Here is a 27,593-nt window from a genome sequence, read left to right as displayed (position 1 = left end):
ACGGGGCCATTCGGAATAACTGAATACGGAATGGGACTAAAGCTCGGTAGAACACTTCGCTGGGCTGCGCGACCAACGTCACAAACAATGCCAGAGGTACAGGGTCGTTAGTAACTCGTCCGCAGAGCGAAGCAGAAATGACTTCGACAGGATTAGAACTCTTCAAGTATGTTTAATCTTCTCACGTAGTTAACTCGGAGACAACTCAAGTAATTCAACATGGCTCTGTGTCTTAACAGAAGGTTGTGCGGTTTTGTTGGTTCGAGGTAATTCAAATTGTACAATTTACAAGCTTGCTTATACGTGGTCTGGATAAGCTAATACTGTTCAAATATTATGTTCGTGAAGTCCTCCTAGTTAAAAACGAGCTCGTACAAAGGATGGTAATTAAAAAAGCAGCTGAGAACACTTCAATTGCTCTAGATTATTGTGCTGAATATTGCTAATATCCTGATTCTAGTTTGTGTTTACACTAAGTTCGTTAGGGACGGAAACTTCAAGAAAGTAATGTTTAAGCAGCTTTGGTTATCCCATCTAAGATTTAAATAAGATCGGAACTTCTTACTGCTAATGAATCTTGGTAAAACAAATTGTAACACGGCTGAATAAACATTCATCTGTACAGAGTTTTCTGCGTTCTTAGACTTCAATGTTTTAAAATCATATTCGAAATGCTGAAATGTTAACTCTGATAAAACTGAGTTCCTTTCTAGGATAACATTGATATATCGACTGTGGCATTTGCTACTCACTTAAAAAGTGAAGCGAAAATTATATTTGCTTGAAGGACTTAATTCATTGTTTGCCACTTTATGGGAATAAAATTGGGAAATTTGCATTTATATGTGAAATCGCTGCGAACTTGTACTAAGTTTCTTTCATCGTCAAATTTGTGGCTACTTGGCTGCTATAAATTGTGCCGAAATCGTTGAATTCGTACACGCGTGTATTGGCATGGGTTCCAAAAAGAAACACTTGAACAGCAAAACGTAAAACTGAGGCACTTATGAATTCTCGGCTGCCAACTTTCACAACACAGCATCCAAAACGAACAGAAGCAAGACCAATTCATTGGTACTCGTCTAAAGTAGCCTACTCACAGACTCTCTATTTTCCCTTCAAAGTTCGTCGAGCATGGGTATTTATTGACGCGCTCGCGAGCTCGCCGATGTTTTTGAAAGGAACGAAAGAAAAATAAAACAACGTCTGTGTACAGGCTACGTCTACACAGGAAAGTGCACCAACGGCTCCGCCCATGCTGCGGTCTTCACTTGAGCCATACAAGGACATAGGAAGACTGGTGACTATTGTGCGTTAGACCAATCATTGTTATTCTTTGGACAGTCGTACCGTTGGCGTTCTGACTCAATCCCTTTGCTTTGGAACCTGCCAGCATCACTCCAACAGCCATGCAGTAGTCATTCACAGCCGTATGTCCTTGCTTGTTTGACGATGTGTAAGGGTAAGAACCACCGTATTGCTGCAATGGCATGATCCCGTATATGCTCTGATAGTAAACTTAGGCAGCGAAAGATAAGGGAAGATACTATCATTGAAAGATCATAGTTTATTTAAGCAATAGACCACACTTTCTATGGGTTTACCGGCGTGATAACCCACTTGGGATGATGGGAGAACACAAGAAAAACTTGTAAATCACGAGCCGATCGCTATCTATTGTTTTCGCTCAAAAGGCCAAAGAAGCCAAAATCAGGCCTTTAAAGGAACAGTATCCCGTTACTGCGCATGCACCAAACTTTGATTTTTGGACAGGATGTCGCGAAATCAAAAGATGCGAGGAGAGTAAGAGAATCTTGAAAAATCCGTTTGCATCGCGCTTGGCCGGGTTCAATACGACACTAAAACTTCTCAGGATTATAGATCAATGATATATTGTTCCTTTTAAGTTTCGATTTGGGCAAAATCTGGATTTTTTGGCGTTACTTTTATTGCCGTTGGCCGGAGGACCAAAAGATTGGAAGCACTTTGATGCGGATTGAAGGCTTATTTCTTCTGCTAGCTTCTATACAAGCTCAGATAATTGTGAAAGGAATACGCAGAAATGAAACAGCAACAATAAAGACTGTAAGAAAGAAACCGTTGAGACATTGATGTGACTAAGGAGATCTTGTGGAGGGGAGCTTCGTGAAGCAGAATGTTTTGCAACGACGCGTTAGTAAACTTTTAAATGAATCTCCCTACGGCCGACAAAATTAAACAAACAGGCGCTACATGTTTTGAAAAACTAGTGACATGAAATCATAATATCATTTTTGACTAACCTTTGTGATGATTCATAGCGTTGAGATTGCATTTTTATTTTTGTCTTTCAAACGTTTGAGGCTAGAACGCGAGCAAATCAGGCAGATATTACCGGAATTGGAGCGATTGACCTCTGACACGAGTTTCAAATTAGATATGTTTTTAAAGCGAGCGGAACGAGATTTTCGGGTCGCGAGGCGGCCCAGCTAGCGATAAAATCGCGATGAGTCTTCGAACCGCGAGCCAAATTTTTATATGAGACGAAAGACTTCTTCGAAAGTCTAAAATATTACTTGAGAATATAAACAACAAATCTCTGTCGGCGGTGCGGTCCGGAAGGAAATCTTGTCGAGTCAATTTGACAGTTCTATTGTCTTTTGAAGAAAAAACAGATGACGCTCGCGCGTGCGCATAATCGGGACACTGTCCCTTTAAGGCCAAACTCAAGGAGGGAAACAATAGAAATGTGGCGGTGGCGGTGGTGGACAGAAAACAATGGAAATGTGGTGGTGGTGGTGAAGGAGGGAAAACAATAGAAATGTGGTGGTGGTGGTGGTGGAGCGAAAACAATAGAAAAGTGGTGGCGGTGGTGGTGGTGGAGGGAAAACAATGCAAATGTGGCGGTGGTGGTGGCGGTGGTGGTGGAGGAAAACAATAGAAATGTGGTGGCGGTGGTGGTGTATTAAGTTTCACTATTCACGAAGCTGTGTTAAAAAAAAGTTGAGTGTAAGGTCGATGTGGGGTCAATGTGGGGTCGATGTAGGGTCGTTAGGAGGTCGATGTATTTGTGGATGGAAAAATATATAGAATAAATGAGGAGGTGGAGGTGGAGGAGGGCAATAAAAAACATTGAGGAGGGAAAATAATAAAAATTGTGAAGGAGGGAATAAAAACATTGAGGAGGGAGAATGATAAAATTGTGGAGGGAAATAACATTGGAAAGGGGTAAGTAAAACATTGTGCGCAGTGTAAAAAAAGGATGGCTTACCTTCTTTGACTATTTGAATAGAATTTTTAATCTAATGTTAATAAAGGGTCATAAAGTTGATTTCTTGTGTCCTAAGAAGTGTCTGGTTTCATTGCTAGCAATTATTAGTCGCGTGTTTCAACTGATCCTTGCTAAGTTATTAATTCTTTTTTGTGTGTGTGTTTTAATAATAATACGTCAAGATGCTCCCTTGGGGTTTTTACTACACAGCTTATTTGTATGCAACGGTGGGCTTGTGAACTCGCATAATTACCTGACTAACGGCGCGTGGAACGCTGAGACTTCAATAGTTTTTCATTTCCTCGAGATAGATAGGAGAAAACGCGGTTCTGTAATAGTCAGACAAAATTGAAATAGAGACGTTTTAGCTCCACTTTGTGTATATGTGTGTTTATTTTGTTTATATATCCGAGTTTTAGCACCAAATGAGAAGACATAAACTAAACTGAAATAAAGACTTTTCAACTGCCCTTTGTGTATGTGTTTTGTTTACATGTATATATCTGAGTTTTAGCGCTAAATAAGATATAGGAAGCCGTTTCTCGCGTTGCTAGGTGATCGCTCATTTTTTAATAGACTGCCTTTATGGCTTGCAACAAATATATTTCAACTGCGGATGAAGTTATGAAAGTAGATCTGATTGTTGCAGTTAAATGAACAACCTTAGAACCCTCTCGATGTTTTCTGTTCCTCCTTTCTTTGTAGGGTGGCATTAATTTTCCGCGTGCGTTCGGCTCAGAAGCTTGCACTTTCTGATGGGGTTTTGTTAAGACGCCTATGCCTTCTCGTGCTGCTTTACTGAAGTTACTTGGCTGCCTGGACCGCATTTCACCCACCCTTAGTTGAAACAGCACGAACATCTGGTGACCTCAAATATGAAAGATGTGTTGAAAATTGGTTCAATCTCACTCTAATATTTGGTAAGACCGGAAAAAATAAGGAATAACATACTTTTCGAAGACGTTTACGTTTATTCAGGTAATCCACAAAAGCATACCCATCACGTGGATATAAGAAAGAAAAATAATACTAATGCAAAACAAATAAAATAAACAAGAAACTTTTAAATGAATCAATAAATTAAATTAATAAATCAATTCATTCAAGAATTGCCCAGGCCAGCCTTGAAGCCTTTCAGGTTTGCTTGAGTAATCACTTCAGCAGCTGGGCTGTTCCACAAGTTTATCGTGCTGTGAAAAAAAACTCCCGTACGCGTAAGTGCCACAGTTCACAGCAATGTATCTCAGGGGATGGTACTGACGGGTTTTGCTGTAACGTAGTGGCTGGACATGTATATGAGGGCATTGGGATAGCTAACACACCCCTGATTACCTTGAAGAACAGCATCAGCCTTGCTCTTCCTCATCTCATCTGTAAAGGCTCCCAGTTAAGTTCCTGGATCAAACGCGTCACTGTCCCCGCCGGGTTCTCTATCCCAGCAGTTCTCTGTTGACTTTGATTCAGTAGCGTTTGTCTTAAGTTAGTAAACCAACTTTCTAAAGTAAGTCGTTGACAAAGACAAACCGGAGTACAGACAGGGAGCAGTATACAAGTTAGATCAAATGCTGCTTACATCGGTGAAACCGGCAGAAACCTTAGCACGCGACTGACCGAACACAAACTAGCGACGAGGAATGGGACGTCAACAATTACATTGCTGAATACCATTTACAGACGAAACATCAAATCAACCGTTACCAGCACCGTACAAACGACTTATTGACGAGATCGAGCAAAACTAACTACGAGAGAACGACTGGGGAACTGACAATTTGACGAACAATAGACGACTGTTTAACTGTGACAATAGAAGGAACCAAACTCACTAGTTACTGATTACGAGTCTTTATAGCCAATAACATCACGGCTTAACTGACAGACGACCAATAACATCGCGACGTAATTGCCCAGTCAGATCAATAACCAGAGTATGATACCATCAACTGACGTTATACAACTCAACTTTGACTCCGAAGATGACTACCGCACAGGTTGTCGAAAAGTCAGCCACTTTCAACAACAACAGTCCTATTCAGGACTACGTTCACCCGGACAATCAAACCCAAAAATTGGTTTGGCAAATTGAAAACCACTAGACTAACTCCTCTAGCTATTCATTTGCCAACTGAGTGTCTGCCAGCCGTCTAATTTAGCCTATCATTACAGGAGATGTGATGGTGCTGATCTGGGGAATGTGGCTTAGTTACAAGATTAGAAACGCCCCACCAGCTTACAACGAGAGTAAGATGATCAGCTGGGCCGTTTATAGCGCCATGTTTGTCACCAGTTTTCTCATGGTTTTAAGGTCAGTATTTCAATTGTTTTGCTCTGAGCACCCTCGGCCGATGTGATGCAATTAACTGGTTGCTACACATCGAGACAGAACAAGCGAAAGAGTTACTGTCGCTATCATCTTAAGGATTAGATCAACTACACATTCATGGATGTGAAGAGATACTCACGGTTGAGTGAGTGAAATAATTTTATGGAACCACACATTACCCTGTAGCCTGCGAACCCAGACAAATTTCCTTTCGTCGCTTCTCTCCACCCGGGAGTAAAGCGACGACCGGAAATACGCCTTCGTTCGCAGGCTACACGGATTGCCGATACTGACGGGGCATTGCCTGGGAGACGCGGCGAGGCGTCTACTATATCGTGATGACTTTTCATTTTCTTATTTCTCGCTTTCGTCCCGTGATTTTAGGATAACCACAAAAGGAAACACAAATCCAGACTTGTTGTACGGGCTGGACTTTGTGCTGATTCACATGGATTGCTCGACCGTGATAGTTCTCATGTTCGCTCATAAGGTATTGCTCTTGCACGCTCCATAGAGTTGTGTCTTTGTGCTGTTTTGTGTAAGATTGTGTACTTCCCATAAACTTCTACGTCGCTAACTCCCTACTGAAAAAGTATAGTTAGCTGGAGAATGCCCTTGGCAGCTTGGGGCGTGTGATCGCGGTACTCCCCAGCTAAAAACACAATGAACAAGTCGTAAGAATTTGAGAGATGTTTTCAACACGGTTAACACCAACTTTTTGGGGTTTTCGGGCACCCGCTTGAAGGGGTTACTAGAATCATTTATACTCTACTTTGGTGGAGTATTGCAAGCAGCAGACTTAGTATGACTCATAATGCTTTATTGTTTTCTTTTTATTGTTTTTTTTCCTAATAATTTCTTATCATACTACCTATGCCTCAAGTTTTATTGAAGAAAAAATTCACGTGCAGCACACCTGAATACATATTTCAGTGTAAGATGTGTAATTTTCCAGTCGGAGTCTAAAACGACAGCGGTAACAATCTCCATTTATCCCTAGGAAGTTTTCCTTATCACAACGGGCAATAAATTTTGGCCGTCTGGAGTGTTTTGCTGTTGCTATTGCTACATCCCGGGTCAAACAAATGGCCAAAAATACTTTCAAATACCAAGGACAACAGTTCTCTAATGCCGGAAAACAAAGCCACTTTTTAGAATTATCGGATCAAGAGAGAATTGATCGCATACACTAACGGTCACACCTTTAATTTGTTGTTAGTATTTACTAGTACGCCGGATGCAGAGAACAGTGAATGACTGTACGTCGTCACATAATAATATGCTGGTTCCTGAGGAGGAGATAGTTGAAGAACAAAATGCCCATCAGGAAGAACAGTCTCTGAGAAAAGAGAATCAAGAACTTAAGGTGCCCTAGAACATTATGGATGAGAATAATTAACGCAGTAGCACTAGAGAAAGAAACAAGAGAGGCTGAGGGGGAGTTGATGCAGAAATAAGATGGGTGCAAACGTTTTAGATTTGAAAAGTTTGTTTTTCAAAAATGTTTCTCTCTGAGCAAATGAATTTTTAGACAAAATCATGTCAGCTAAGCGAGTAATTGGGTGATTCTTTTCAAACGAAATTTTGCCATAGATAAAACTTCACAGAGCGGTCTTGTTGTCTTGGTTATGACTATTAATACCTTTGAGGTCAATTCCTTTACATGCTTTCTGAAGGCGGCGTCTGATAAAGTCTGGTTTTCACTAGCGACGGAGTCGGAGTCGGAGTCGTAAGCGGAGTCATAAGCGCGACGGAATCGGAGTCAGAAGAATCAGAACGTTTCTATTTCTTCCGACTCCGCTTACGACTCCGTTACTTACGTTCCGCTTATGATCTAGTGAAAACCAGATTGTCGGAGTTGGAAGCAGAAGCGGAAGGATAAACCAATCACAATTCACGTTCCCACGCTTTGTGGTTGGTTTGTTTCTTCTGCTTCTGCTTCTGCTTCTGCTTCCGACTCCGACAATCTGGTTTTCACTAGATCATAAGCGGAACGTAAGCGACGGAGTCGTATGCGGAATTGGAACGCTGTTTTCACTAGATCATAAGCTCTACGCTTCTGATTACGACTCCGACTCCAACTCCGTCGCTAGTGAAAACCAGTCTTAAATAGTCAAAAGCCTGGTTTAAAGTTAATCGCATTACAAGCAGTACAAAATTCCTAAATCGCCAAAAACAAGTCTTCAAAGTACGAAAAACCTTCGAGTCACTTTAATAACAGAGCGGAGTGGGAAACACGGAATGTGTATCTAGAAGACTTTACGGTTTATAAAGTAGTGTAATCTGTTGTTTAAGGAAATAATGCGACTGTAAAACTTAATGAAGTCACGTTTCTTTTGTATGTAGGAAGAGATGAGACGATTAAGAGTCAAACTGGCTACGCTCCAGTCCACCTTAATGAAAGAAGATAACCATCATATGAAAAAGCTAAGTGGCGGAGGAGGATTCATGCGTAGAAAGAGTACTTTCACCTTGACACGTAAAGGAGCCGGACATGTTCAGAGTATGAAACGGCATTCGCTTCAGTTAGCGCCCACACTACACGATCCTTGCAAGGACGGACATGAAATCTCACGGGAGGGACCAAACAAGAGCGGAGAGTTGAGGGATTGCAACTCAGAGCTTATTCCAGAGTTTATTGAATTTGGTTGCGATATCCTTTGTCCTCAGGAACTGAACCGGTCTGCTGCGTTTCTGCATTCTGACCGCCTACACAGCAGAATCTACCATCCCAGCGAACCAACATAGAATTCTTAGGTGTCCTACGATATATAACTGATTGATTGATTGAGTGATTTAATGACTGATGGATTTATTGTCCCCCTGTCTTTAGAGAGACAGGATTTTCTGTAAAGTTTCATATACCATGTTGTCCGAGCTCCCGTCCCCTTGATGAAGGACCCCAGCTCTATCAGTAAATGCTTGTTGACAAAAGAAAATACCCAACGTCAACAAATTTCTCAATATTTTCCAATTTCCTTTCCCCCTGTTCTCAAAGGGCCTAATGCTCGCAATCAGAGAGAAAAGCTGCAAATTGTTCCCATTTGCTAGTAATTAAGTACAATTTGGTTTCATTAAAGCACGTACCCTTGTACAGTTCAAGAGCAACAGATGGACTAAAAGCCAAAAATTTCTTGCGGGCATTTAGGTAAAAGCATTGTCGGGGATTGAAGTACGTACATAATTTACGCAATTGAGTCAGTAACAGAGGAAATTAAATTTAACGTAGCTTATGGGCTACTCCTTTATTTCTAAATGTGCAACCTAAGCTTATCTTGCAAGTATGTTACCAGCTCTTGCACTTCAACAAAGCAAACATTATCAAGTTTCAGTTTATTGTTACGAGTACAGTACGAGATCTCAAAACAATCAGTCAATATATAAATCAAAAAGCCAATTCTGACTCAATCAATCAATCAATAAATCCATCAGTCATTAAATCAATCAATCAATCAATCAATCAATCAATCAATCAATCAGTTAGTCAGTTACCAAACCACTTTAGAGACGCTTTTAAGAAATAAAAAACAGAACATAATAATCTAGCAATTAAAGAAAGGTTTTAATTACTTCGGTCCCTCGCTCTATGCCTTTTACTTGAGCCAAACCAGCAAATGGGGATTGGAGTGATCATATCGTGTGTTTGGCCAATCAGAATCGCTCTTAGGACTGTCATATCCATTAGCGTTCTGACTCCATCCGTTTGCTTTGGAACCTGCTAACATCACGCCAACCGCCATGCAGTAGTCTTTCACAGCTGTATTTCCTTGCTTGTTAATCGAGGCGTAAGGGTACGAACCACCGTGTTGCTGCAATGGCATTATCCCGTACATGTTCTGGTAACAAACCTTATGGAAAGAAAGACAGATGTTATCGAAAGATATAAAAGCAACGGCAACAAACCCAGCGGATTTGCGAAAAACTGCTAAAAAAAAATGGCTATCGAGCGCACTACATGTTATATTGTAAGGCAAAAGAAAGCGAATAGAAGGTCTTCGGCAACCTTAAGTTCATTGTCTGCTATTTTCTGAGAACTATTTCATGAAAAGTGGCTAAATTGTGGCCAGCTTGTTCAACATGGTAAATCTGTGAAAGCGATGCATAAGGAATTGCTTCGTTGGGCACTCAATTATCTCACTCTCCACTCGTTCGACTACTTATTGGGGTAATTAGGCCAACATGAAATTCGTTCCTTTTTCTTACATTGCTCATCTCGTACCTGGCTTTTCCCATTCGATACCGTAACAGTTACTTGGTTTGCAGTAGCTGCTGCCACTTTTGCCTGACCGACGCCATGATTCCACCAAGTACCATAATTTCTGTCCAATGGCATCTTCCATCGAATCCACCTGTTTCCAACGCCGGAATGATTTTCGCTGCTCGAGAACATAACCTCAGATGAATGACATACTGCAAGATGTCGAGCATCCAGGCAGGCATACTCAATGCTGCCCGAGTTCATTCCGGGCGACTTCAAAAGGTTACTGTTGACGTTTCGTACAAGCCACGAATTGAAGATGTTTCCCACCTGGCCGCTGATTTTTCCAACAAGAGTCCATCCACCTTTGTCCATGTCACAGAACGTTGGGCTGCTTTTCGTACCTGCTTTTGCTGTCTTGATCCAGTAGACCCCATTAACAGCCGATGATTTGGCTTTCCCAGTGAGATTCGCATCGTAGATCTGCTTGCAAGAGTCAGCAGGCCTCATTTTTCCTCCAAGGGTCGGATATTTGTGGAGAGGAAGGCGACAAATGTTTCCTGTGATCACTTTGGGTTTGGTTTTTACAAGGATGCGGACCTTTATATTGTCGTAATATGACCTGCAGCCGGTGAGACTCCCACTGTAGATGCTATGACAGCCCAAAGCTATGGTGCCGCTGGGGATCATCCACGTGCTGCTTACTGCAGTGTTTTGTATGGAAACACCATTGGCCCACTGAGTTATTTTGTTCCCTATCAAACGATACTTAAAGTGAAACCATTTATTTTTAACAAGTGGTTCAGGGAGCTGACATTTGTAAATCCAACTGCCGTCTTTGTTATTAACGAAGGGTCTCATGGTACAGTCTTTATGATCTGTGTAATACTCAAACCACCAGGCTGTTGTATGCTGAAGCCTGAAATCCTGAACTCGGAAAAAAGGCCCAGGATAGACTACGTGTGAGCCCGTCTCCATAAAATCCAGGTCTACTTCAATGTCCTTCCATGCTTTACCTTTTGTCAGGCAAAGTCCTACCTCAGCGGAGCCAAAGGTAGATTTTCCAGTCTTTCCAAACAAATGCCCATTCTTTACCGTCCACTCTCCCCATACACGGGTCCACTCCCCAAAGTCTGAGGTGGAGAAATCTTCAAAGAAGGCGAAGACGTTCTTTTTGTCAGCTTTGACCCCGTGAGGTGGCTTGCCACCAAAAACTAAAGCGTACGATTTGCCATCAATAGTATTTGCGGTTATCGCCTCTTGGGTCCTGAACTGAACACTTGTGCTAGCTGTATACACGTTGCTGATTATGCGATCAATCTCAACTGGCAAGCTACTTTCATTGGCGCGATAGAATACTCGAAGATCTTCCCCAGATAACGAAGCTTTCTGTTCATCAACCAATGCCTTGTGGTTCACTGAAAATAACAATATATGTTAATCGATATGCGGATTTTGTTTCCCCGTTTATAAGGGAGAAGTCCTATGAGAAGATGTCAATGGGCTTAAAGTACCTGTTAGAGTCGTTCTTTCTGAAAGATTTATTTCGTAAGAAGCTGCAGAGCTCATATGTATATCAGGCTAGTTGTTGGCCGTCCCTGAGATTGTTTGAGCGTATTTAACTCTACCAGGGTACAACTCTATCCTTAAGTGGCTGTTACGTCGATTCCTTTCCTTTTTGGTTAAAGCTGAGCTTAAGTTAAACTACCGTATTTCCTCGAATATTAGCCGGGGGCGAGTATTATTTGAGGGAGGCTATTATTTCAATACTGCTCACTGAAGTTGTGCCTTGAATATTTTGTTTTATGATCACATCAAATAAACTGAACATGGGCTTTTTAAGTGTTCCAAATTTGGTTCCTTGATTGATTTTCAGATCTTGAATCATCACTGATCAGTTTTGCTGGATCAGATTCCACTTCAACTTGACAAGGAGAGGATAAAAGAAAGAGAAGAGAATTCGAGGGAGGCGATTGTTTTAAATATTTTCACCTAAGAGGGGCGATAATTCGAGGGAGGCGATTAATCGAGGAACGGGTATAATTTTAGGAAATACGGTAAGTGTTCTTTGTCATCTCATACTTGGAACTCCAAAAGGATAATTCTATCATCGGTTTTTGTCATTTTTTGACAGCAAAAAAGTTCTAAAAAAAGTATCAAGTCGCAACCTGGTTCCATCCTGGCCAAAGACACGTTCAAACTTCAAGTTGATGACTACAATAGGTATACTAGGGGCGAGAAATTGTAAATAAAACAGAGCCATTATTCGGGGCTTTCCTTGATTCTAATGTGTTTTTAGCGTTTTGTAATACAGTTCGAGTTAGCGGGGGTTCGAGTTATTGGGATCGATTGAATTGGCCATGTCAATGATTGATGGTTACTGATTTTTCAGCACTTCAGTGTACATGATAGTACAGTGCCAATTTAAGTTGTTTCATCAGAAACGGTAAGTAACATGCTTATGCATTTTATGATTGCACCAGTTAGAATCAAATTGCTGCATGCAAGAAGAAGTGGCATCCGAGTGGAATTACAAGAACCAGAATTCGAGTTAGCGTTGTAAATTTCAGTGAAATTTTGAACAAGGGAAAGGAAATTAGTTCGAGTAAGCGGGGAACTCGAGGTATCCACGACTCAACCGAGTAAAACTGTGGGGGTAAATCCAAGGGAAATCGAACTTCATACGAGTTAGCAGGGACTTCGAGCTATCGAGGTTCTACGGTAATAATGTAATACCAAACACTGGTAATTGACATAGCTCAATTTAACCCTTATAATGCATGACTGGCATATTTTTTTCCTAAAATATTACTTTTCAACGGGAACTGCAGGGTATGAGAATTCTGTTTTGTTTTTCGCGCCGCTCTCTTTAAGTTTCATTGTTTGGCTTTTACTTTTGATGCAGTTTAGTACTTACTGTTACTGAATTATTCTTCACGAGATTTGAGAGATTGCCGAAGGTAGGAACAACAGAAAAAAACAGCCGAATTTCCCCTTACCTTCTACGGTTAATGTATAGTGAACTGGCAATGCCGAGCGGGTCTCTATCAGAATACTCTGTTTGTAGTGGAAACCTCGCACCATGTATTTGTCCTTACACAGTTTTCTATCAAGAACATGCCCATCAGTAAACTGGTTCAGAAGATCTTGCATTTTTTTGATGGTCTTGACACAGAAGTCGTCTTTGCTCTGATCGGAAGACAAGAAGCTTCTTTGAAATCTTTTACTATGAAGCGAGTCGTCACTCGTCTCGCCTTCCAACTCGTCTTTATTATTTGCCAGTGACACTGCCGGAATCTAAAAATTAAAGAATACACAATATGAAGCTAATATTAATGTGTGAACTGACGCCGTCTTTGTCTTAACGAATAGCGTGTATTACAATTAAGACTACATTGTCGCAAGGGAAACGCCTCCTTTCGGAAAGGAATAGAATGAGCTTTATGATCCAAAACATCACGCCCGTTGAGGAAGAAAAGGTCGTGATTTTCGACAGTTGCTCGTTGTCCAGAGAGTGTGCTTTACAAAATTCAGACGCAGTGTCTAGTTTTCCTTTTCCTTTAATTTCATTTTCTTTTTTGTCGGTGATAAAAACAGAGGCATTTCATCCACAACAAGAGGGATTTAGTGGTACTTGAAGAAAAGGTCTGGAGGTGTTCCTTATGCTGACGCGTAGACTTGGTATATTAATATTCAGCCTTTCTGAACGGCAAACTATACAGCCATAACTTATCAAAGTGCACATGATTATTCTTGCACTAAAGTAACTGAACAAATCTTGGTGCTGAGAATTTTAATTAATACAACATAACCTTATCTGTTCATCTATTTTGTAATTTTACACGAACTTTAGTTAGCCCAGACCAATCAGTTTTGCGGCTTTTTCCAAAACGCAAAATCAAACAAAAATTATAAAAGTCACAAAATTTTAAAATCTCCGTGAATTTTTATGCAAGCCGTTAGGACGATCGAAAATTAAGAAAAGTAAGCATAATTTCAAAATCAAGAAATAGAAGTGCAGGGATAAATTGATGTCAATTCAATATGCATGGCATCATACGCGTCTCCTGTGTATCAACAATCTTGGACAAAACTGTTTAAAATCCAAGCGCATTTTACAGTGCGAATAACTGCTTTTTTGCGTCAATCAAAGCCCCTTCCAGAATCAACTTATATGATGTGAGGCGAAGTGACTTTTAAGGTAACTCAAGTAGGAAATGTGCACACTAATCCCAAAAGTATTCTTACTTGGCGCAATTATTTGAACTTTTTAAGCTCTTGCGCTAAAACTCTCATTTTATTAAATCAGCGTCTGTAACTTTAAACAGCGAAATCAAAGATTGTCAACATACAACATAACCGCGTGTCTAATCAACCTTTATGTCGAATCTCAATTCGCGCTAGTCAAGTTATTGCTTCCTCTACCAAATTGAAACGGTGAAATAATCTTTTTCTCGCACATTTTTTGAGCCCTCAAAACAGGTAAATAAACAAATGAAAAATTATACGCAAGATCATTTGGATTAATACAGAATTCGACCAGTCTGAAAATAGTTAAGTTTACTTAGGATTCGTCATGGGAAATTCGCCACATGAACATAAGATGAAATGGAACGCAAGCCTAAAATGTTCTCATTAATTAGGAACTTTTTAGTCAATTAACCACAATTAATTAAAAGTTATGTAAAATGTAATATTCCATAAAGCACGATCAAATGCGCTCAAAAGCGCGACGTCTCTCGCAAAACTTGCGAAAATCGTCAGCCTAAAGTTTAGTTAATGGGATCAATGTTACAGAAAAGTGAATATCTTTAAGGAAAATAATAAAACTGTAAACCTTACATAGTGGTTCTCCAGCGGCAGGGAAGTGTACAAAGAAGGGCAAGCCAAGGCCAATACCAAGACGAACAAGCGAAACATTTTCACCCGATTGTTCAGAAGTGAAAACGCCAAGGTCTTAGAATCATCAACCTGTTTAATCAAAAACAGGAAAATACAGGCCTGAAGCGAATACCTTTGGTCAATAATAACTGCGTCACTTTCACCGTCAAAACAAACCCAACGAGAAATTTTAACTAATCCCGCGGTTAAATTTGAGAAATGAATACCTAACGTAGTTTGTGGCCTTCAATCCACGTTAAATTGAATTTTCCACAATTTGTTTTTAGTTAAATTTAATTAAAAGACATTATCAAATCAAAGGCGTCATTGATGTCTAGTTAGTTCATATAAATCTTGAGGACATTCATGCAGCAAACGCCAATCACATTATGCAGATTTCAGTCCTATGTTATCAGAATATACACATTCTCCCCAATATTGTCACTAAGAGGAAGAGTACATTCTGCAATCAACATGCTACCAAAGCCTGCCTTTCAAAAGACAGTTAACGCTGACCCAGGGGTACATCGGTTTAACCTAGATTTCTGTCTCTTGTTTTAAACGACGTCGCCACCCTTGCAATTAATACATTTGGATGATTTGCGCGAACCAGCTAGAACCCTGACTCAATTTTCCAAAAACAAAATACATAACTCAACTTTGTGAACGTGCAAATATAAATTCTATAAGTTGGTCGTAGTAACAGGTTTTCCCAATTACCAATCAATCAAAGCTAAAACTTAAATCTATTTTAGCTGCAACTTTTGTGGGGTTGGCACGCGCTATAATGCGGGCAATCTAATTAACCGTAATAAATTATGATACATTACAATTTACATCAAGTTTTACTTCATACCAGAGACACGCGGCTTAATTCGAAACTTAATTTATATTACAAAACTAATCTTTTAAACGTTCATTTGTGTGACGTTCAAATATTATGTTCGGTAAGTCTTTCATGTAAAACAACATTTCAGCAGAATAAACAACAAATGTCCTCCTAGTTAAAAACGTGCTCGTACAAAGGATGGTAATTAAAAAAGCAGCTGAGAACACTTCAGTCGCTCTAGATTATTGTGCTGAATATTGCTAATATCCTGATTCTAGTTTGTGTTTACACTAAGTTCGTTAGGGACGGAAACTTCAAGTAATATTTAAGCTGCTTTCGTTATCCCATCTAAGATTAAATAAGATCCGAACTTCTTACTTCTAATGAATCTTGGTAAAACAAATTCAGCAAATTGTAACACGGCTGAATAAACATTTATCTGTACAGAGTTTTCTGCGTTCTTAAACTTCAATGTTTTGAAATCATATATATTCGAAATGCTAAAATGTTAACTCTCATAAAACTGAGTTCCTTTCTAAGGTAACATTGTTATATCGGCTGTGATATTTGCTACACACTTAAAAAATGAAGCGAAAATTATATTTGCTTGAAGGACTTAATTAATTGTTTGCTACTTTATGAGAATAAAATTGGGAAATTTGCATTTATATGTGAAAATCGCTGCGAACTTGCAATAAGTTTCTTTCATCGTCAAATTTGTGGCTACTTGGCTGCTATAAATTGTGCCGAAATCGTTGAATTCGTACACGCGTGTATAATGGCATGGGTTCTAAAAAGAAACACTTGGAACAGCCAAACGTAAAACTGAGGCACTAATGAATTATCGGCTGCCAACTTTCACAACACAGCATCCAAAACGAACACAAGCAAGAACAATTCATTGGCACTCGTCTAAATAAAACTAGCCTACTCACAGACCCTCTATTTTCTCTTCAAAGTCCGTCGAGCATGGGTATTTATTGACGCGCTCGCGAGCTCGCCGATGTTTTTGAAAAGAACTAAAACAACGTCTGTGTACAGGCTACGTCTACACTGGAAAGTGCACCAACGGCCATACCCATGCTGCGGTCTTCATTTGAGCCACACAAGGACATGGGGAGACTGGTGACCATATTGTGCGTTAGGCCAATCATTGTTATTCTTTGGACAGTCGTACCGTTGGCGTTCTGACTCCATCCGTTTGCTTTGGGAACCTGCCAGCATCACTCCAACAGCCATGCAGTAGTCATTCACAGCCGTATGTCCTTGCTTGTTTGACGATTTGTAAGGGTAGGAACCACCGTATTGCTGCAAGGGCATGATCCCGTACATGCTCTGAAAGCAAACCTAGGCAGCGAAAGATAAGGGAAGATACTATCACTGAAAGATCATAGTTTATTTAAGATAAAGACCACACTTTCTGTGGGTTTACCGGCGTGATAACCCACGCGGAATGTTGGGAGAACACAAGAAAAACTTGTAAATCACGAGCCGAAGGCTAGTGATTAACAAGCTTTTCGAGTGTTCTCCCGACATCCCAAGTAGGTTATCACACCGGTAAGCCCATAGAAAGTGTGGTCTATCGCCACCTATTGTTTTCCCTCAAAAGGCCAAAGAGGCCAAAATCAGGCCTTTAAGGCCAAACTCAAGGAGGGAAACTATAGAAATGTGGCGGTGGCGGTGTTGGTGGTGGAAAGAAAACAATAGAAATGTGGCGGTGGCGGTGGTGGTGGTGGAGGGAAAACAATAGAAATGTAGTGGTGGTGGTGGTGGTGGTGGAAAAAAACAGTAGAAATGTGGTGGCGCTGATGATGTACTAAGTTTCACTATTCACGAAGCTGTGTTGAAAAAAGTTGAGTGTAAGGTCAATGTGGTGTCAATGTGGAGTCGATGTAAGGTCGATAGGAGGTCGATGTATTTGTGGATGGAAAGGAGTGGAGTACACAGCTAATTTGTATGCAACGGTGGGCTTGTGAACTCGCATAAGTACCTGACTAACGGTGTGTGAAACGCTGAGACTTCAATAGTTTTTCATTTCCTCGAGATAGATAGGAGAAAACGCGGTTCTGTAATAGTCAGACAAAATTGAAATAGAGACTTTTTACCTCCACTTTGTGTATATGTGTATTTGTTTTGTTTATATACCTGAGTTTTAGCGCTAAATAAGATATAGGAAGCCGTTTCTCGCGTTGCTAGGTGAACGCTCCTATTTTCCTTTTTATGGACGTTCTGGTAAACCGGGCTCAAGTTACTTAACGGGTAAGCCAAGGCAAGCCTATTGTGCTTATTGAGTAGAGAAACGCTTATTAGTTAACCTATCCACTACATTATATATGCAGGAAGACCCTCATTAGTATGGAGGAAGACAGTTGTGCATATTAATAAAAGGGAAGACAGGGAAAGACACCAACGAGGCTTAATTTTGCTGAAGCATGACTACTTGTTCTTGCGGACACCGAAGAGGAAACTAATTTGTCCTCTCACACTAAAGATAGTTTTTAACAAAAAACCAAGTTCACTACCTCCATCAAAACAAACTCCATGAAACACTCATTCTGTTTACTGCAAAAACTTTCGAGACCGGATCAAAACTTTCCGAAATCTACGTTACCGTTGCAATCTGTTAGTCTATCATTCGTTTTAAAGAGCGTAACAAAGAACAGATGCAATAGTCAATTTTCGTCATCGACATACACGTTGCTAAAACAACTGGCATAAATTCAACATGACTAGTGTACCAGACGTCACACTGTTGTCTCTAATCTCATCACTTTTGTTTTTAGTTTTAGGCGAGGGCGAAAGGGCAAACCCGGGATGTATGCTCAGATACTGTGTATTGAATGGCTCGGATGATCTTCGTTCAAATTAATGATTTTATCTGCACGCACACACACACACCAGGGGCACCCAACGACAATTTTCGGAAAAATATCTGTTCGGAAGACGATTTGAGATCTAGAATTTTCGGAACACTTGTTGTAAAATTTCTTGCTTGCCTGCCTCCCCTAGGATTTTCGAACATCTAAAAAATGGTAAAATTGTCCATTTTCAACGGATTTTTACCCTAAAAAGGTCACCCTAAAATTTTCGGGAGCCTTTTTTCTGGCTGAAATTTTCGAACAGGTAAGTTTTGATCCCTATAATTTACGGATCACTAGACTTTCAGCTAGGAAATCCGAACAGATGAAAAATTTATAGGGGATAAAAATAAGCCCATATCCACTGTTTAAATACTAAAACACGTTTAACAAAGCTATGTTTAAGTGGTTTTGAACTATATTCTCGTTGGGTGCCCCTGACACACACACACAAAACAAAAACAACAGCAACAACCGAACAAAAAAGAAACGAAAAGAAAAATTCCTGCGGCAGATACCGTAAAGGAACTTTATTTCCACCTATCTCTGTTGCTGTTTGTCTCGACATAGCTATGGTCTCGACAAAGAATTCACCGGTCGTCGCCCGGCAGGTAGTGATCAGGCAGGCGTTTTCAGTGAATGGATCGGTGGTATGAATCCTTTTTTTAGGGCATTTTAAGAGGGTGGGATCAAGTTCTCTTATTGCAACCAGTTGCCAACGGCAAAGAAAAGCCAGGAAAAACGTTCCAACTTTTACGGATAATTTATCGCGTTTCATTTGGTGAGAAACGAACTCGGAAGCATAGGTTAGTTGTTTCTCGATGTTAAAAAAAGGATTCATGCAGATAATGTCTCTAACTTAATGTAGCTGTTGAGCAACAAGTTCTCAAAAATGCAGAGAGGAGAGCGCAACCTTTCGGGACCTCTTTCAAATTTGTAAATCAAGGTCTACAACACCGTAAGGAAGTTCAAAAGTCATGGTCAAAGAAAGCTAAACCGAAACTTTTCATACGTAACTTGTTCCAAATTGTCCTTGGGCTTTTTACACAAGGAGCGCAACCTCCGCCTTTTCTGTAGCCATTCTCCCTTCTCTCCCAAAATACTGTGGATCGAGGCCATTGCATTCCTATGGACGACTTTGTTGTTTGCCGTAAACGCCACAGGTGAGGACACAGACGTTTACAATAGCTGTCAGCCTCAAGATTGACTTATTGTCACGGTAGCAGACAGTACAACTTTTGGCGCTTAGCAATGACAGGAAGAGCCACTGAACAAGATTCTTTAATGTCATTTAACAATCCTGCACGGAGAGAGGTCATAGAAATCCTGTTGAGCATCGTATGTTATTCAGAGCAGCCACAAGGATCCCCACAAAGCTGTAGATCTGACCACATCTCTCGAAGCTCCTCGGGATCGTTTTCTGGGGAAGTGAAGACACCTGTGTCACACTCGCGCCCACATGACCAACGGTAATCCTAAAAAAAATGATGAGTCGACGAATGAAAAAATGAATGAATGGATGAACAGATGGATGGAGCGAGGAAAAGAAGGGAAGGGAGGGAAGGGGGGGGGGGGGGCGGAATTAGGGATGTATTAATGAATCAAACAATAGCCTTTTCTAATCGGATAAGCATATCTCCCAAATTAAGGTGGATCGAAGAGACTGCTGCACTACAAACTTACATTGACAATGTTTGGTCCTAACGCTGAAAGCCAGATTCCCATCGATACATCTTCACCCTACAAGGCCAAGTACTTGTTACTAAGACAGTCACAAGAAAGTTACTGAGAAATTTGATACCCTTTACGCCTCCTGATAGGGCAGCTTAACTATTGAAAATTCATGCATGTCGCAGGCAGTCAATCTCGCAAACATATCTGCGCTTTGAAAACCACCACTACAGAATGTTAGCAAAGCAAAGGACTCCACGGTCTCGTGGACCCAGACTGGATAAGTGATCAAAAACGAACATTCCAGCGTAGATATTACAGGCAAGAAAATGTATGACCTTCTGTGATCGGGTAATGATTAAGAGTTTGTATACCTGGTACATCTTAAGATGATCCTTATTCAATGCCAGCCATTCCACAAGGTCAGCGGAGAGTATGTTTCCCGCACCACAAGCAAATGATGGATATACAGGAGCAGTGTAGTCCATTTCCCGCCATTTCCCCACGCGCTCCACTGCCCAGTTGCTGCGAAACCTGACGGCATGAACAGTACAACAAAATCATATACACTTACTAAGTTTTGCCTGCGGTTTCTTAAGGAAATTTTACCTGCTCCACCAAATACGTTCTTTCCCTCGAAGTTTTCTTTTGTCTAGCGCCTAGGAGTAATGAAATTAAAGAGTTAGTTTTCGCATCTCATCGACTCCTCCATCGGTGTACATAATAATCCACTATCCTGTTAACTACCAGAAGGGTAACAGAAGCTCTGAAACCGTAAAGAGATCCTACCATATAATTAAAGGTGAGGTGCGCATTGCGTGCTTAATTTAGAGTGAGATTGTTGGATACAAAAAAAACAAAATGACACTAAGCGCCCTAGATGAATGGAAATGGAGGTGGAAATACAATGTTCCTAGCGTCGCGTAATTACTTGATTGCCTATTCAAAACTGTATACTCTATCTACTCTTGTTCAGAAAATATTTACCAAAGACAAATTTTCCATTTTAAAAATAGCAGAGTTTACCCTACGTTTGTACTTTTCTGAGTTTGATTGACAACCTCTAAGAAAACAAAGGGAGCCCACAGCCTTAGAATCTCCACTATTGGGGTCATCAGTGTCTCCGTCAAGAGAAAACACGGCAGTTGTTCTTGAAGCACCTTTAATCACAAATAGGAACTGTTTCATATCTCTAAAGAAATTACTAAGCTCAACCTCGTTCCCACGTCTTTCTTCTCAGAAACGCCCCTCGGAATTTTCGCGCGAAAGGCCCTAGCAACGAGGCCGTAACAGGTTCTACATTGCCGTCTCCTCTTATTTCCATACCCCTGCTGTTCCAGTTGTCTAAGCACAAGTCAAGTCAAGTCAAGTCAATCTTTATTTAAACACGGTAAAATCCATCAGGAATTTAAAAAATTAAAAATAACCTAACTATCCTAAACAAAATTCAAAACCTGACTACAACTAATCTAACTAAAACCTGTTTTTCATGAATGCCGTGTATAACATTAAAAATGAACATTAACTAATCTTTTAAATTGACTAAGAGATTCGGCTTCTCTCACATGACAGGGTAGGCTGTTCCAGAGAACTGTTCCGCTATAAGTAAAGCTGTTTTTCATGAAATTAGTTCGCGGAAATGGGACAAATAGTTTGTTAACAGAGTCCCTCAGGGAGTAACGCGTTTCATTTCGTTTAACAAACTTAGATGATAAATATTCAGGAACAAGGCCATTTAAAGACTTGTATACCATTATGGATTTCTGTATTTGAAATTGAGTGCTCAAGTCTTTCCAATCGAGTTGTCTAATCAAACGGTTAGCATCAGCATCATAGCTAGAGAAGGTTAAAACGCGAGCGGCACGGTTCTGAAGCTTCTGTAGCCTGTCAAATAATGTTTTACCACAATTACCCCAGACAAGATTGCAATAATCGAAATGAGATTGAATTAGTGAGTTGTATATATAGTGAAGGGTAGGTGGAGGGACAAAAGGTCTAATTCTTTTTATTGCTCCAATTCCGGAAGCGACCTTTTTAGATAATTTATCAATGTGTGTTTGCCACCGTAGATTTTCATCAATAAATATTCCAAGCGATTTGACAGAGGAAACGTGTTCTATCGGAACACTATTAATCGAGAGCTCAAGTGGGTTCGACAAAGTACTCAATTTTTGTCTGGAGCCAATTAGCATGAATTCAGTTTTAGAAGTGTTCAAAGTAAGTTTATTGGAAATAAGCCATTTGTTTAGGTTATCTAAATCGTGACTCAGAGTTAACTGTATTGAATTCACATCAACGCCAGCATAAGTAATGTGGGTGTCATCGGCATACATTCTAGGCTGGCACGAAGTAAGGCAGTTTGGCAAGTCATTAATATAAATAAGAAATAAAAGGGGGCCAAGGATTGTTCCTTGCGGTACCCCACATTTAAGAGAGCAGATTCTAGAAAGAGAACCGTTAACAAGACATCGTTGTGTACGATTAGTTAAATACGACCTAAACCAATCAAGAGCTGTACCTTGTATTCCGTAAAGGTTCATTTTAGCTAGAAGGATATCGTGGTCAACGGTGTCGAAAGCCTTTTTTAAATCGAGGAAAACCACAGCATTAACATTGCCACGATCAATATTAAAGGCCCAATTATCTGTAGCTTCCAGAAGGGCAGTTGCAGTTGAGTGTAACGAGCGAAAACCCGATTGATGATTAGAAATGATATCTTCATTGGTCAAAAAGTTATACAACTGATCATAAACAATCCTTTCAAACACTTTAGCTATAACGGAAATGACTGAAATAGGTCGATAATTATTCAGATCAGATGGCTCACCTTCCTTGAACAACGGAGTAACTCTAGCACATTTCCAATCATCAGGAAATATACCAGAGACTAAAGATTTATTAAAGAGATCACATAGTGAAACTGAAATAAGATCAGCACATTCACGTACAATTTTAGCAGAAATATTATCAAGACCAGTTGCTTTAGATCTACATAATTTGTTTAGATGTGAGAAAACAATGCTGCAGTTAGTCGAGGAGAAGCTGAAATTGTTGTTATTTACCTTTATATTATTGATATAACTTGAATTATTTTCAGCAGTTAGAGGTATTTCATTAGCAAGTCTGGGCCCAATTGTTGAAAAATGGTCATTAAAAGCATCAGAAAGCTCACTAGAATTAGAGATAATGGTATCATTCAATTTCAGTTCTTTCACCGTTGTATTATTCACACGACGGGATGTAAGCTCATTAAAGGTTTGCCACGTTTTTCGAGGATTACCCTTAGATTGAATAAATGCATTAGAATAATAAGATGCTTTAGAAATTTTGATGTCATTGTTTATTATATTGCGCAACTTTTTGTACCTTTTCCAATCGTGTGGATCATTCGATGTAATTGCTTTTCTTTTGGCAGCATCACGATCACGCATGCCTTTCTTTAATTCTGAATTGATCCAGGGTGCTTTATTTGTTCTAGTACGTCTAGTTCGGAGTGGCGCATGAATATTAACAATATCCAAAAACTTCGTTTTCCAGTCAGTCCACAAAACATTTGGATCTTCAGAAACATTACAGGACCAGTCTTGCTGAGCGATATCGTTACGAAAACTCTCTCTATTAAAATTTTGGAAATTTCTATAAGAAATGGTTGAGTGCCCTTTTGAAGGAAAAGTGAGAGATAATTTCCTATAAACGTAAATAAGGCTATGATCGCTGATACCAATATGAGAGACTCCGGAACAGACTACCCTGTCAGTATAGTTTGTATAAATTAAATCAATTAATGTTGAAGAGGATTCCGTTATGCGAGTAGGTTCAGTTATAAGCTGTTGAAGCCCAAATAAATCAGAAATTTCACATAAGCGTCGAGTATTTAAATCATATTGTGCAGAGGCCAGGTTACAGTTTAAATCACCTAGCAGATAATATTCTAGGCCGAGGGAATCTAATTTCTCAAGAAATGATTCGTAATGTAAAAATAAATCAATTGAGGAGCAAGGAGGTCTGTACCAAGTGGCTATCAGAAATGGCCTGGAGTTTGGTTTCCGAATCTCTATACATAAATTTTCAAGACTGGGTGCATTCAAATCAGAGCGAACTCCAAAATTAATCGAGGTTTTTATATAAAAACCTACTCCTCCTCCTTGTCTGTTTCTATCACGACGAATAAATTCATAGCCTGGTATTTGGACCTCACAACTATTGATAGAGTCATCAAGTTTAGTTTCATTAATTGAGAGAATATCAATGGAGCGATCGGCAAGGAGAATTCTTAGTTCATCAATATGCTTTGTAAGACTATTAATGTTTAAACCTGCAATTTTAAAACCACGACCAGAAGGAAGAAAATCAGAGAGAATTGTACTTTCAAATGAATCAACGTTTTGATTAGGAATACCTGATGATACGTCACTCGGTTGAGAAGCTAGCGTGGGCGTCTCCTGTTGCGAGCTGGAGAGGGAAGGTTTCCCAGTTCCATCAGAAGCTTTACCAGTTGTTGGATAGCTGAGGACTGAAAACCCTTAAGAGACTGATTATACTTGCCAGAACCAGATCTTAAAAACTTAATAAATTGCACGGCCAGCAATGACGAACCTTTGGCATTCAGATGAAGTCTACTACCATTTAATGCTGAGGCGTCAATAACCGAATTATCAATATAAGTAAAGTTATCATCTACTGCTGTGAGCTTGACCCTCTCATTAACTTCAATGCGTTTAGCATCGACGTTGATATCTTCTCTGTAGACTATACCCGAGAGACCAATGCTTGAATTTGGAAACTTGCTCTTCACCTTCAATACAAGGCTCTTGATATCGGCGACACATGAATCGGCAGACTCCGATGGAAGATTGTTGGTGCCAGTATGGATGATGACGTGAGAAGGATCCGCGGATGCAACAGCGATGTTGTCAACAGCTTCAGCTATTTCAGCAGTGGTTTTCCCGGGATATGAGAATTTATGTACATGTCTTTGCGAAAGCTTTTTTGGATCAATGTGTTTTATCATTGAGTCACCAATAAGCACTATGGGTCTTGTCTTTCCGACTTCACCGCTTTTGGAGTTATTTGCACTAACTCGACCCGCCTACTGGTCGGGAAAAAATTGACTTGGGAACCTGTCCCCTCCAAAATCAAACAAACAAACAAACAAAACAAAATGACAGTGAAACTCACCTTTAAGATTTCATCTACATTCACAAAGCAGTCGTCGTCTGTTTTTAGAGTAAAATTAAACAACATGCTTCTCACAGTCCTAATATAAAAATGGAGAAAGGCAAAAAGTTACCTAAGCTATATCAGCTGGGAAAGATGCCGATACTTCATAATCACTAACTAGGTACATGGGGCCTAAAGAGGACATTTTTCGATAAATAGACTGTTCACAGTCCTCTATTTTTCCGTAAGATTGTCGAGATCGAGCGCGTTGCGTTACGGGCTGCCATCTTGCATGAGCGTCAAAGCTACTAGGGGGCGGGGGCAGTTTGGGAGGAAGCTATAATCCCCGACGCCCGCCCCCTCGGTACATTTGAAAATTAACATGGCCGTCATTCACGGTAAGACGCGCTATATCTCAACGATCTCAAGAAAAAATTGGGGGCCGTGAACAGTCTATTCGATAACCTGAGAAGCTATTATATCTAAGTGACGGCAAACCTCGACTCGTACCAAGAATAAAACTTGAGAAGTTTCCGTGGGAGACTGCGATAGACATCTACAACATCAACCAAAAGAATATCATCAAACTGTGACATTTCACGCTGCAGTTCATTTTGTTCCCGTTGCAACACTGACTGCCACATCTCCTTCCTTTCTTGTCTTTGCTTTCTTCTTTCCTCTAACTTCACTTTAGAAAACTCGCCTTCTGCAGCTTAAATGCAGAAAATCTCGGGTTAAATTGTAATACGTTTTGAAGCACTCTGTCTCAATTTGCAAAGATTTTTTTAAAAAAGTGGAGAGACTTTCGCCCTAACGAAGGTCAACCTTTCTGAAGAGCATAAACGGTACAGTTTTGATATTGCATAACGATATTCGCAACAAAATTTATACCAATTTACACGGGTATTTTAAGAGTTGTTTTGATTGTCAAGAACATAATAAATATTTCAATAAAAACCAAATTTTATCGACAAGGAATCCTTATTTTTAGACTGGATCAGGCCTGTTGTACCATAGTTGTATGCCTTGCTTTCCAAGCGTAAGGTCACGTGGCACTCGGGTAGCCAATCAGAACACAGAACTTACTTATACTTGTTAGCTCGCAGAGACAAACAGCCATATATTATAGATCACTATCTTACCGTAAGCCCGATACATAAATGTTCCAGCTGCGTACTGGTTTATATCCTCATAAAATCTCTCTTCATTTTCTGGGAAGACGCTCTGTTCAAAACCGAATCTACTCACCTAGAAACATGACAAACCCGTACGTTAACAAGCGTATTTAACAGAAAGAGAATGTTTTATTTTTAAAAACTTATACTATTTTGTACGACATAGCCTGACGTATCAATTAACTGGCGATTGAAAACTGGCAAGACGTTTTGGAGGCAGATAATTGGCGGAGACCTTTAGATTCTAAGATGAGGACGACTATAAGAACGACATTATTTTTTTTTTAGAATTCTAAGTAGTGCGGTGAGGTACAAGTCAAGAGGCAAGCGTCGATCGAACATTGGGGAGCTTAAGCAACAACGACTGTGACGGCTACGAGAACGGCAACAAAAAAAAAAGCAACAGGCTTAGATGGGCAAAACAACAACTTTGCACGTGCTTCACGCTTTTTTGTACATTTCTTTGCCGTCGTTGCACGACTACAACGTGAAAGTGCCTTATTTCACGTTTTGTCGAGGACAGGAACACAAGATAACAACTTTCTTTTTCTTTTCCTGAACTTTTATACAGTCCTTTAGAATTCAACTCCAAAAACATTTGCAAACATCTGACGAATTAATCGAGATGGAATAAGCGCGATTAAGTTTGAGGCAGCCCAAATCCGTAGCCGTCGCCGTTGTTCTTGCTTCGCCCACGACACTACGCACGAAATTTCTAACGAGATAACCGAAGGCTATAAAACCGAAAGAGTATTTCAGTGAACTGTACCGACAGGATCATTTCGCCCCGGTTACTTAGTCCCTTATTTTCGAATCATTTAGTGCGCTTCAAATGTAATGTTCCTCGACTTCTTTAAGCCATAAACCGAAAAAAGCGCGCTTCAAATATAACATTTTTGGTTCTAGAAAAGGGGGCTAAGTAACCAGGGCGAAATGACCGGTAAACGTACCAACAGAACGGTACAGGGAACCCACATTGAGGAATTGGGCGAGATGTTAACCCGTTTAATACGGACACCCCGTTAATAAGGACACTGAGGGGGGGGGGGGGGGGGGATAGAAAGTGTCCCTATTAACGGGGTGTCCGTATCAAACGGGTTGAATTTAGAGAAAATGTAAGGGCTTTCTTTCCCCACGGGCAAAGCAAACTGTCCGTAAAAATGAGGTGCCCGCAAAGTGGGAGTGAAACTACAGGCCCTGACCAGATCCTTCACTATATAAGGGAAGATCAGTCCAGTGCTCCTGTAC

The 27,593-nt window shown here is 40.2% G+C and overlaps 3 protein-coding genes across 4 annotated transcripts in view; 1 reads left to right on the top strand and 2 right to left on the bottom strand.

Moving 5' to 3' along the window:
* The first annotated feature begins 219 nt into the window (after positions 1-219).
* On the top strand, positions 220-5,648 carry LOC140926061 (probable G-protein coupled receptor CG31760). The gene is given in 3 exon segments (XM_073375862.1): positions 220-266; positions 3,956-4,170; positions 5,417-5,648. Coding segments are annotated over 3 exon segments (447 nt in total). The 3' UTR covers positions 5,602-5,648.
* Positions 5,649-8,787: 3,139 nt separating this feature from the next.
* Positions 8,788-14,777, bottom strand: LOC140926863 (uncharacterized). The gene is made up of 4 exons (XM_073376544.1): positions 14,614-14,777; positions 12,771-13,068; positions 9,793-11,189; positions 8,788-9,421 (listed from the first exon to the last, which is right to left on the bottom strand). Exons 1-4 carry the CDS (start codon positions 14,689-14,691, stop codon positions 9,167-9,169), a joined length of 2,028 nt encoding a protein of 675 aa, XP_073232645.1. The 5' UTR covers positions 14,692-14,777; the 3' UTR covers positions 8,788-9,166.
* A 4,087-nt stretch (positions 14,778-18,864) lies between these two features.
* Positions 18,865-27,593, bottom strand: part of LOC140928339 (UDP-GalNAc:beta-1,3-N-acetylgalactosaminyltransferase 2-like) — a 14,580-nt gene continuing 5,851 nt past the window's right edge. The window contains exons 8-14 of one of the 2 annotated variants that reach the window (XM_073378079.1): positions 26,313-26,418; positions 25,681-25,876; positions 25,189-25,267; positions 20,620-20,669; positions 20,385-20,544; positions 20,023-20,079; positions 18,865-19,814 (exon numbers count right to left, since the gene is read on the bottom strand). In XM_073378079.1, coding sequence (XP_073234180.1) covers positions 19,683-19,814; positions 20,023-20,079; positions 20,385-20,544; positions 20,620-20,669; positions 25,189-25,267; positions 25,681-25,876; positions 26,313-26,418 — 780 coding nt within the window. In that variant the 3' untranslated portion in view covers positions 18,865-19,682. Of the gene's footprint in view, positions 19,815-20,022; positions 20,080-20,384; positions 20,545-20,619; positions 20,670-25,188; positions 25,268-25,680; positions 25,883-26,312; positions 26,419-27,593 lie in introns of both variants that reach the window. The other variant, XM_073378078.1, reaches the window with a different exon arrangement.

The sequence above is a fragment of the Porites lutea genome, chromosome 2 (assembly GCF_958299795.1).
Source record: "Porites lutea chromosome 2, jaPorLute2.1, whole genome shotgun sequence".
Taxonomy (NCBI): Eukaryota; Metazoa; Cnidaria; class Anthozoa; order Scleractinia; family Poritidae; genus Porites; species Porites lutea.
The sequence above is the reverse complement of the archived record's forward strand: the minus strand, read 5'-3'. Positions and strand labels throughout refer to the sequence as shown.